The 12,625-nt window shown below is 40.2% G+C and overlaps 1 protein-coding gene across 1 annotated transcript in view; it reads right to left on the bottom strand.

Moving 5' to 3' along the window:
• Positions 1-2,857: 2,857 nt before the first annotated feature.
• mfn1a (mitofusin 1a) overlaps positions 2,858-12,625 on the bottom strand; it is a 30,491-nt gene continuing 20,723 nt past the window's right edge. The window contains exons 16-18 of the mRNA XM_014139163.3: positions 11,472-11,668; positions 5,347-5,481; positions 2,858-5,188 (exon numbers count right to left, since the gene is read on the bottom strand). Of these exons, the coding sequence (XP_013994638.1) occupies positions 5,119-5,188; positions 5,347-5,481; positions 11,472-11,668 (402 nt within the window). The 3' untranslated portion in view covers positions 2,858-5,118. The remainder of the gene's footprint in view (positions 5,189-5,346; positions 5,482-11,471; positions 11,669-12,625) is intronic.

The following is a 12,625-nucleotide window of genomic DNA, read 5'->3' as shown; positions in this document are numbered from 1 at the left end:
GACTCATTAAAGAAAAATCTTCGTCCAGTTCAAGGTGAGTAATTGCTGTTCTGATGTCCAGAAGCTCTTTTCGGTCATAAGAGACGGTAGCAGCAACTTTATGTACAAAATAAGTTACAAACAATGCGAAAAAACTAACAAAATAGCACGGTTGGTTAAGAGTCAATAAAACGGCAGCCATCCTCATCCTCTCCGGCGCCAGAGGAGGGCGTTCCGCCATGTAACCAACTGCAGATTGTACTGGATAGTACCATGGAAATGAAATATCAAACACACTTTGCTCTTTACTTTTCAAATTGGCAGGCATTATGCACAATTAATCATGAAAATGATAATGCAATATATTTATTTTAATTTTGTCACAAACAATGCCTACCCATTTTGGATAATAAATTGGAAACGTGATTTTGATTTATCATTTGCCAATTTGAATTTATGTTTTATGAATATCACAAAACTACCATAGTCAGAGAGGATACCATTTGAATCTGATATATTTCTGTTGTGTAGCAGAGCAAGAAAGTAGTCCGTTTACATTTTAAGTAATTTAAGCATACACTTATCTAGAGTGACTTACATTTCGATACATTTGCAATAACATCTGCTAAACACGTGTATGTGACAAATAAAATGTGATTTGATTTGATACACAGCCTCCTTCCCTCATGCTGCTAAACATACCCTCGTAAAACGGACTATCCTACCGATCCTTGACTTTGGCGATGTCATTTACAAAATAGCCTCCAACACTCTACTCAGCAAATTGGATGTAGTCTATCACAGTGCCATCCGTTTTGTCACCAAAGCGCCATATTCTACCCACCACCGCAACCTGTATGCTCTCGTTGGCTGGCCCTCGCTTCATATTCGTCAAACCCACTGGCTCCAGGTCATCTATATGTCTTTGCTAGGTAAAGCCCCACCTTATCTCAGCTCACTGGTCACCATAGCAACACCAACCCGTAGCATGTGCTCCAGCTGGTATATTTCACTTGTCATCCCCAAAGCCAACTCCTCCTTTGGCCGCCTGTCCTTCCAGTTCTCTGCTGCCAATGACTGGAACAAATTGCAAAAATCACTGAAGCTGGAGACTTATCTCCCTCTCTAACTTTAAGCATCAGCTCTCAGAGCAGCTCACAGTTCACTGTACCTGTACACAGCCCATCTGTAAATAGCCCACCCAACTACCTCATCCCTGTATTGTCATTTATTTCTGCTCCTTTGCACCCCAGTATCTCTACTTGCACATTATCATCTGCACATCTATCACTCCAGTCTTAATGCTAAATTGTATTTATTTCGCCACTATGGCCTATTTATTGCCTTACCTCTCTAATCTTACTACATTTGCACACACTGTACAGTATATAGATTTTTCTATTGTGTTATTGACTGTACATTTGTTTATCCCATGTGTAACTCTGTGTTGTTTTTGTCGCACAGCTTTGCTTTATCTTGGCCAGGTTGCAGTTGTAAATGAGAACTTGTTCTCAACTGGCCTACCTGGTTAAATTAAGATTACAAAAAATTGAAGAGCAATTTGGGTAAAGTGCCTTGCTCATGGGCACATCAACAGATTTTTTTCACTTAGTCGGCTCTGAACCAGCAACCTTTCAGTTACTGGCCTAACGCTCTTAACCACTAGGCTACCTGTGTTGGTGTTATATGGGTCATTCCGTCAATGGATACACACCTTTTGGATCCTGTAATTTAGTCAAAGTGCCAATTAAAGTAACAGGTCATTTCAGTAATTTCATCTGAAATCAGCAATAAATTCCCTTGTCACAAGGGGAATGGAATCTTGATTTGGGAGGGGCAATTGAATGCAAGCTTCACAATTTTTTTTATTGCCTATCTATGGGTAACAGGGTTGACTAGTTATGCATGACACGCTCAGTTTTTTCTTTTGAAAATAAATATTTAACTAGGAATATTTTCACCATATTAAAATGAGAGTTCAGTTCACGTAACAGGGTTGACCTTAAAATTAGGGACAAATGTAAATGAACCACTAATTACATTAAATAAATAATAATCTTCAGAAATTACTTTGTCAAAGCAACAAAATAACTAGGGTTTTACAATGATTCTGAAAACGTGTGGTTAAGTGGGTTAAAACCTTAATAGAGGTCGGGAAAATATAATATGGAACAAAAGAAAGTCATATTTATTGAATTTTCCATGTGGTTTATACACATTAAGAACAATGTCCTAATATTGAGATGCACCCCCCCTTTTGCCCTCATAACAGCCTCAATTCATTGGGGCATGGACTCTACAAGGTGTCGAAAGCATTCCACGGGGATGCTGGCCCATGTTGTGTTTCCCCCAGTTGACTGGTTGTCCTTTGGGTGGTGGACCATTCTTCATACACACAGGAAACTGTTGAGCGTGAAAAACCCATGGGTGAATGACACATAGCGGTGCGCCTGGCACCTACTACCAGACTCTGTTCAAAGGTACTTCAATCTTTTGTCTTGCACATTCACCCTCTGAATAGCACACATACACAACCCATGTCTCAATTGTCTCAAGGCTTAAAAATCCTTCTTTAGCCTGTCTCCTCCCCTTCATCTACACTGATTGAGGTCGATTTAACAAGTGACATCAATAAGGGATCATAACTTCCCCTGGTCAGTCTATGTTTATAATGTTTTGTTCACTCAGTGTATTAAAGGGCACTTCATTAAATATAGCAGGCTTTTCAAATTCAACACTGGTGCAAAATTTTTACTTAAAATATTTGAAAAAATATCAGTCACTATATTCATGTAACGACCCATATATTGCCTCCCGTCAAACAATATTTCCTCCTTGGTGTGGCAAATCCTCAACAGGCAAGAAACACAGACCCAAGAAATATCTGGCCAGATTTATTGCACTTAGTAGATATGATGTAACTAAGGCTGTTTATTCATATCTTCACTTGTGTGAAGATGAATAGCACAGTCATGAATAAACAGTGTCTCTCTAATATACCAAATGTAATGTGCAGAGTTGCAGAAAATGCAAGTACAATACATTTGAGTTTACTTGGTACAAAGGTGACAAAACTGGTTGTAGCTTAGCAGCAAAATGAACTGTATACCATATATTTATTATTTTGCTAAAGTGTGTCAACACTAACATTACTTTTGAGCTGGAAAATAACTGATGTTTGTAGAGCTGAAAAAGAGATGAATTCCAAACTCAGTAGCCTGAACTACAAATACTGTACAATATGAGTGAAAAACTACTACTGACTTAGATCATAGGAAGTCAAAACAGATCCCATCTGTAAAACAAAAGTGTCTTCATGGCAATACTGTATGGCGTGTGCAGAGCCCGTAGTCTAGCGGTAATACCACAGGCTCTAGACACATATACTCCCTCTCCCCACCGCAGACCGAGGTTCATGCTTCACTCTAAGGGCTCGATTCAATCCGTAATGCCAAAGTTCAGTGCTATAGCGCGATTAAAATTGAAAGGAAATTTTCCCGCATTCGCGGAGACTGCATTCATGGTAAGTGCTGCATATGTCGGCTCAATTGGAAATGACCTCATAGCGAACTATAGCGCTGATTGAATCTAGCCCTAAAACATCAAATGAGACCTAAAACGTCATATTGTTACTCCCATCTCTCTGTCTACCCCTCTGTGATTTCACAACTGTCTAAATAAAATACTGTATGGCACTCTGCCTGTTGTTTAATTGTGTTTTACAGAATCAGCTTGGCCCTGTATACAGTGTGTTCGGAAAGTATTCAAACCACTTGACTTTTTCCACATTTTGTTACGTTACAGCCTTATTCTAAAATGGATTCAATAATTTTCCCCCCCTCATAAATCTACACACAATACCTCATAATGATAAAGCGAAAACAGGTTTTTAGACATTTTTGCAAATGTATTAAAAATTAAAAGAACCAATCAGACTTTCCTAGAGCTGGCTGACCGGCCAAACTGAGCACTCAGGGAAGAAGGGCCTTGGTCAGGGAGATGACCAAGAACCCGATGGTCGCTCTGAGAGAGCTCCAGAGTTCCTCTGTGAAGATGGCAGAATCTTCCAGAAGGACAACCATCTCTGCAACACTCCACCAATCAGGCCTTTATGGTAGAGTGGCCAGACAGAATCCACTACTCAGTAAAAGGCCCGCTTGGAGTTTGCCAAAAGGCATCTAAAGAACTCTCAGACCATGAGAAACAAGTTTCTCTGGTCTGATGTAACCAAGATTGAACTCTTTGGCCTGAATGCTGTGTGGATATTTTTCAGTGGCAGGGATTAGGAGACTAGTTAGGATTGAGGGAAAGATGAACGGAACAAAGTACAGAGAGATCCTTGATGAAAACCTGCCCCAGAGCGCTCAGGACCTCAGACTAAAGGGAAGGTTCACCTTCCAACATGACAACGACCCTAAGCACACAGCCAAGACAACGCAGGAGTGGCTTCGGGACAAGTCTCTGAATGTCCTTGAGTGTCCCAGTCAGAGTGGCCCAGTCAGTTGAACCCAATCGAACATCTCTGGAGAGACCTAAAAATAGCTGTGCAGCTACGCTCCCCATCCAACCTGACAGAGCTTGAGAGGCTCTGCAGAGAAAAATGGGGGAAACTCCCAAAATACAGGTGTGCCAAGCTTGTAGCGACCTACCCAAGAAGACTCAAGGCTGTAATCGCTGCCAAAGGTGCTACAACAAAGTACTGAGTAAAGGATCTGAGTACCGTGATATTTCAGTTTTTGATTTTTATAAATGTGCAAACATTTCTAAAAACCTGTTTTTGCTTTGTCGTTATGGGGTATTGTGTGTAGATTGATGATGAAATGAAAACAATGTAATATATTTTAGAATAAGGCAGTGACGTAACAAAATGTGGAAAAAGTCAAGGCGTCTGAATACTTTCCGAATGCACTGTACCTGTGTGAGATGTGCCCCATGCGATAACATATGCAATGACACATCCAAATGCTATCCAGCTAAAACATTTGGTTCCTTGGAAGTTGTGGGAATGTCTGTTTTTGGTTTTAAATTGGTTCTTGGAAATTTAGTTGTTTCTGTATAGAATGGTCATGGTACCGAAGACCATTTTAGAACCAGTTCCATTAAAAACATCAATGTAGCTCCTTGTGAGGATCTGTTCACTCAGCACTGATTCTGCAGATACTGGGCAGAGAATGCCTCCAGCTGAGACTCCAGATCTGTGGCTCTGTGTCTGTGGGAAACAGAAGAGATTTATCACTCTGTTATTTTCTAACTTTTCATGTCAGTAGTTTGTATTGAAGTATGTGTGTGTACAATGTGTTCAGAAAGCCCTACTGTCAGACATTAAAAAGCTGAGATGAACAATGCAAGGTACAGTGGCTATTCGACCTGAGAGTCTTGGAGCGTCGCTGGACGTTCTCCAGTCTCTGGATCCTTCCACTCAGTAGTCGAATGTGCCCCTCCAGCTCCACCTCACTCAGGTCAACCCGCTGGCACAGACGGGCAAAGGTCGTTGCCAACTCCCTGCCACAACCAAAAGGTCACGTTAGAGGGCATGAGAGCTGGAGAATAATTACTGTACATGTAACAGTATAGCTTCTGTCTCTGTTCTGGCCCGAGATGGGTGCAAATCAGAGACCCTTATCACCCACAAAGCAACATTCTAACCAATAGCTCTATAAAAAACATGGTCTTGGTTGAACAAGGGTGACACGATCTCTAGGTCAAATAGAGGGTGACATCACTTGGAAGATTGCCACTACTAGTGCACAGCTAATTAGCGAGTGATTCCACATTGAGGCTACATAGGATACACATGACAGTATAACTGTAAAATAACCACAGTTAAAAGCAAAATGAATGCACTGTATACAGCATACTGTAGTAACCCTGCAGTTACAAAAGTATCTGTAATTTTTTTCGACGCAGTAGTGTAACTGCATAGTACTCTACTCACCATACACTAGCGCTGAGCTTTTTGAGGTCAATTTGGTTTCGGTTTGATTATAAATAATCACGGTTTCCGATTTTGTTTATAAAAAATATAAATAAACGCACTATGCATTATGTGGGTTGAATGCTCTAACAACACAGAGAAAAAGTCCCATGATGGTAGTGAATGCCCATTATCACTTATTAACCATCATTTATTCACATGAATTTAATAAAATATTTCAGTTGTGTATATTACATTTGTTTTATTTGATGACTATTATTTCATTTCAAGTCATCGTCTCTTCTCTATAGAGCTGCTGCCTATGCTGTCTGACAAAATCACTATTTTACTAGTTCTTAAAAAGTAAATAAGGCAGACTTATGACTGCTGAATACCAACTAGCAATCACTTTGAACATGTATTTTCAGGTAGAAATACCTCGCGAAGCAACTGCTTTCTAACCCTCTCGACTGCGCATTCTTCTGTCTCTTCTCTCCCTCTCTGTGTCTACCCCACACTAACCTAATTTAACAGGTGTAAAAGAAACACACAGACCGGACAAGTAGGTGTGCAATGGATTATGGTCATTGTAGTTAATTACCATGTTTTCTGCGCTAAACTATGTCGAATATTGGCCTGTTGGAAACTACAACTCCCTAATACATCGCACAGTTTGGGCTTGATCTGATTTATCTCTAGAGCAGTGGTCACCAACCAGTCGATGGAGATCTGTAAAAAAACAAACTATAAGACTTGTGTTCGTATTTTATTTATTTGTCTGAAGTTGTTGGTGTTAAGTGCACCCAATTCAACTGCCCTGCGTGTCGGGTAGGCGATGTGTTCCCATTTTGAACCATTTCATATGTCTGAAGGTACCTTCCCGCCGGGCCCGGGGTTAGCAAATCAAGTGGACTATAGGCCTACCACTTGTCAATCGGATGGCTCAGATCTTCTTGTTTGCAGTAACGTAGCAGGTATTAAAAAAAATCTACTGCAAAGTTGATATTGTGAGATTTCAAAGCTTTTAAAACCATGACTAGAGAGAGACTGTCAACAAATACAGCAAAGAGCTGCTGTTTTTATGATTGAGTTCCTGTTTAAGTTTACGCAACACTGTCAACACTTTCTAAAGGGAGAGCGGAGGAACATTGAAAGGCGGACCCTCATTCTGCTGCCCTGTCCCTCTACTGAGAGTCACCATCCGATGCAGGCTCCATCAGCCCAGTAAAATAAAAATAAAAAATTATTACAAATATATGCTCACTCAGCTGTGCCTCACAAGTAATACAACAACTGATCTATTACCGGTGTAATCATATAGCCTACCTCAATTGTTGAAATATCATTTTTTTTAAATGGTCTGAAAACAACCACAAATGCAAGGCAATTCAAGCAAAACAAATATGTGTCTCGTTTCAGGAAACTAGGCGTATGTCGCGCGTCACTACTTCACAGGAGAGGCATTTGAACGTAAACCTTAAAAAAAAATCTAAAACCATTTTTGGCAGAAATGCATTCTGGAACATGTGAACTTTCATGTGCCTTAATAACAAACTTGTATGCCATCTGTAAAAATTGTTAAATTACGAGCCTACTTGGTTGAGCCATGGAAAAAGCCAGGAACCTTCCCACTAGCCATGATTGGCTGAGATAATGGTTTGGCTGGACATGCCGAGAGAGGAGTTCGGATTGGTCTGCCATGTAGCATGCTTCTGTCTATAACATGAGCTGGTCAGTATGTGTAGGTAATCCTTTCTAACTTGGCTTTTTTTGAAAGATATCACATAGTAGAACTGAAAAACTGCTGCTCTCCACTTTCTGGAGGACCGAGATTTGAAATCAGTGGAATGACCGGTGGAATTAGAGTATGATAGCTAAGGAGATGGAGAAAATGTTGTAGTTTGATTGCAAATATGCAGAGGGAGTCGAAAAGGGAACACACAGAAGGCTGTTGTACAAAACACCTGTCTCCGGATTACATCTTCAAACTAAGGGCAATCATGGCATCTGTGACAGAGAGGGAGAAGCGTCCATCCATGTATATGGGTAAGATAGTCTAGCTAGTTACATTTTCAGATATTATACGTTTCTAATTTTGTACTTTATTACATTGAGTAGCAAGCTACCGCGAGGACGTGCTCTATCAACTCTGCGGCTTGAGCATGCTTTTGGTGCACAGTTGATAGCGCGCTGGCCTTCGGGCAAGAAGGTTGAGGGTTCGAAACCTGCTCCCTGCTTGTTTCATTTGAAGTTATGCACAATTATCAGGTTATTATTTGGTTTATAATGCCCATTCATTGTCAGTTAGAGAGACAGTAGTGCATTGGGACCCAAAAGCATAATCAGTGCTCTAACTCCCCCTTGGTCATTAGGGAAAATGTGGTCTATGATAGGACAGGGTTTTTTCACACCTAGCTCGGCTATTAGACTATTCTTTAGTAAAGGGTGAATAGTCTATGTTCAGCTATTAGGCCCCCTCCCCAAATTGCAGCAATTTTTGGTTGCAAGTTGCCCTTTTTTTGTCGAGAGCAAAACCTTTTTATTTTCAATCAAAAATAATTGTTCTGGATGCAAAAACGAGGCTTTAAAGTAAAAAAAAAAAATTGCAATCAAGTATTTTGTAATAGAGCACAAAACTTTATGCATTTTATTCCCCAAAAATATTTTGAGGACAAAAAATGTATTTGAAAATAAAACTCCAATTTAATTTCGCTATCAACCACCCTCCATTTTGGCCATTTTTTGAGTGTCAGTTTGGCTACAACCAATACTGTTCAGCCTTTCTTTCCATCACAAAGGAAGACATAGTGGACACCTATGAAGGACTGTGTGATGATGGCATCTCAGGTAAGCAGCACTGGGCGTTCTTCTGTCCAACTTCTACATAGCTAGTAGTTAGCTCCTACGATTCAGGGACGGTTCATAACATTCTGCTATATTTTATAGATATATACATACATAGAATGATAAATCATGCAATTATTATTCTCAAACTAACCAAAAACATTTATCTACGGATGCCTGTTCTCGCCTTTTTCAGGTGAATTCATCTAACTTTCTTTCATTGCAACTCATAAGCATGCCATGTCCTATTTGTTTCATAGTCGATATATAAGCATATTTTATGACTGTAACAGTTAGCTTTTTTTACAGAAGGATGAAAGAACACAATATGTCTGTCAGGGAATGCTATTCTGATATGTCAGATGAGTTAGACCAGAAAGTCAGGGCCATTAAGGCCAGGATACCCCATGGGGGCTTTAAAATGGTCAAAGGAAGTCTCAGAGCAATGGGCTATCGTGTACAATGGCAAAGAGTTAGGGAGTCTTTGCAGCGTGTAGATGGTGCAGGTATCATTGCCAGAATGATCCAGCTTCGTTGCATTGCTCGGCAAAAATACTCTGTTCCTGCTCCCCTGTCTCTTGTCCACATTGATACAAATCATAAATTGATAGGGTACTAAGTGTCATGCCCTGATCTGTTTCACCTGTTCCTGTGATTGTCTCCACCCCCTCCAGGTGTCGCTTATTTTCCCCAGTGTTTCCTGTCTCTCTGTGCCAGTTCATCTTGTTTAGTCAAGTCAACCAGCGTGTTTTTCCCGTGCTCCTTTTGCTATTTTCTTTTTCTAGTCCTCCCGGTTTTGACCCTTGCCTGTTTCTGGACTCTGTACCCGCTTGACTGACCATTCTGCCTGCCTTGACCACGAGCCTGTCTGCCACTCTGTACCTCCTGGACTCTGATCTGGTTTTGACCTTTTTGCCTGTCCACGACCATTCTCTTGCTTATCCCTTTGGATTATTAAACATTGTAAAACTCCAACCATCTGCCTCCTGTGTCTGCATCTGGGTCTCGCCTTGTGCCTTTATACTAAGATGTATAATGTCTTCATCAAATATAAGAATTGATTTCAACTTTTTATTCTTACTTATTCATAGACAAATTTTCAATGATGTATGAAGTTGGAGTTGCTCTTCATCAACTGGTAATACATAAATAATGAAGCAGGTTAATAGGTTAAACATTTCACTTTTAATTCCAATGCTTTTTTCAAGATACAACATTGTCATCTTGGGCGGTATAGACGAATTTTCAAGGAAGGTAAGTATATTATTTTGTATGCATGTTGCATATTTCCCATCACCTAATGAACAACCACAATACCAGTCTGGTGTTAAGCTTTCTGTGCTGTATTGATGTATCCTGAAAATGACATCTGCTGCTTTAGATTGAACGGTTATATCTCAGTTATTGTTTTCATATCTACAAAAAGATACTTTACTTTCAGAGTGCGAGCTGATCAAGGGGTCAAAAATCTAGATACATTTACATTTTAGTCATTTAGCAGACGCTCTTATCCAGAGCGACTTACAGTAGTGAATGCATACATTTCATACAATATCATACATTTTTTTTCTGTGCTGGCCCCCCGTGGGAATCGAACCCACAACCCTGGCGTTGCAAACACCATGCTCTACCAACTGAGCTACAGGGAAATACAAAACCATTAGGTGCCAACCGTATTTCTACAATAAAACGCAGTTGATTGCAAAAACGTTTTGTTGAGATGAGCCCTAATGAACACAAACATGGCCCATTTAGACATAGTGAGATTCACAAGGGGACAATAAAGGAAAACATACCTTATTTTTTTCTCAACCAAATTTGTATTTGGGATGTATTACCATGTTTTGGAGCACATGCTAGATCTTACATGAACTGTTTCATAAGACGATAGCCTGGTTTGCTGGTTTTCTCAGGAGTCCCTAAAACATTAAACAACACGAATTACAAATTCATACTCATGTCATAACACTAACTAGCTAGCTGGCTAATGTTAGCTAGTCAGCTAATTTGCCAAAATAGCAATTTTTGTAAATTTACTTTATGACAAAAAAAATGCACAAACGTTGGTATCTACATTAACTAACATATTCCTCTCAATTGTACATTTTTTGCTTGACTCATTATAACTACTTACATTTGCTTCCACCGTAATGTTTTGCCAGCCATCTTTGAAGAAAGTCACCAGGCTCGCGTCAAATTCGTCATTGGAACCACACGATATGATTGGTCATATAAAAACCTTGGGACCCAAATACATAATGAGTGCTCTAACTCCCTCTTGCGGTGGTCTGGCACACTGAAGCCATGACGCTGGGTACCTCTATGTCCCGCGGTGTAAGCTCGCAACTTCTAAAGGAGGAACCACTGTATGCAGTGATAATGTTTTGGGCCTATAGCTTACTGCACAAACCTCATTAATACAGTACTGTTTTTAATAGGTTCATGTTGCATAATCGTATGTTTTTTAAGTCATCTAAAAAAGAATTGCGGCTTGCATTTTGACTCAAAGTGATCTCTCAAAAAAGGTTGGTGACCACTGCTCTAGAGAAACTGAGGAATGTGTGCATTGAGCTCACAGAAAAAAAACGGAATGAAATGGAATTCAAATAATTTATAATAATAATTGGTTAATTGCGTAACACTACCATACACTCATTTAAATTCAATCGAAAGCCACAAAAGCTAAATTAAATCCTATCCTCTCTCAAACTGTTTCGGTAGAACTGGGACTCACTGGTGAACCTGCTGGCTGCAGCTCCCACTGGTGAAGGGGATGATGGCCCTAAGTCGGTGGATGGCGAGCTCCACAAACTGCTGCTTCAGAGCCCTTTCCCTGGAGGCGTTGGTCCACGTCAGCTTCTCGTACAGGTAGAGCAGGCCATAAAGTGTTGCGGAGAGGGCGATGAGCCTCCAGCCCACTGAGCGCCACACCTGCCGCACAAGGTGGGAGGAGATCACCTGCTTAAGCATTAGCTGTCAGCCATTAGCCATGTAAACATTGCTGTAATAGCAGTGCTAGACTAGCAAGAAAATCAGTGTTAGCATTAGCTTTTACAAACAGTTGTCAGTATTAATAGCATATTAGCAATATAATCATGTGTCAGTGTTTGCTTTACTGTGTCAGTTTTGGCACGCAAGTTATCTGTTATCATTACAAACAAGTATCGGTAGCTAACACTGTTCCATACAGATTTTGTGTACCATGGTATTCAAATGAGGCTGCGATGAAAACAAATGGGACTGTAGTGACTGTGTTGGTATCAAAATCCGGTTCGTAAACTACATTTCTATTCAAGCATTGATTGACATGGTAATAGACCAATAGTATTCGAGAAAATGTGAAAAACCTGACCCCTCTGACGCTATACGATACGCGCTTCTCTCGCAGATTAAAAACAAGAAAGTGAAAGGGATAGGGAAAGGGGGATACCTAGTCAATGGTCCAACTTGAATGCATTCATTTTTCGCGTCATCACTGCAAGCCATCATGACTCTCAAAAGCCGTGACAGCCGCAGTTTACGTTTGAATATTACTTTAGCATATTCAAATTCGACACAAACCTTTAAATAGGTATGTAATGACACATTATATTAACTCTTTATAGTGTTGCCCAAATCGGGTGAAAAAAGCTGTCCCTTTCACTATTACTCAGTAGCCTTCGCTTCCCCCTCCACAATGTAAAAAAAGACCAGGCGGAGCTCCATTGTCTTCTTCAATCATGTATGGAAGTTTATTAGTTATCGTTAAGCGTTGGTGTGCCAAAAGATAACGGCTAGCAATGCATGTGTTAGCAATGGCCAATACAAGCCCCTTCCAGTTTTATCAGTAGCGGTAGCAAATAGAGTACATTATACAATGAAATACAAACATAATTGGTTTGAATAGAA

This window comes from Salmo salar, chromosome 14 (genome assembly GCF_965601325.2).
Source record: "Salmo salar chromosome 14, fSalSal1, whole genome shotgun sequence".
NCBI lineage: Eukaryota > Metazoa > Chordata > Actinopteri > Salmoniformes > Salmonidae > Salmo > Salmo salar.
The sequence above is the reverse complement of the archived record's forward strand: the minus strand, read 5'-3'. Positions and strand labels throughout refer to the sequence as shown.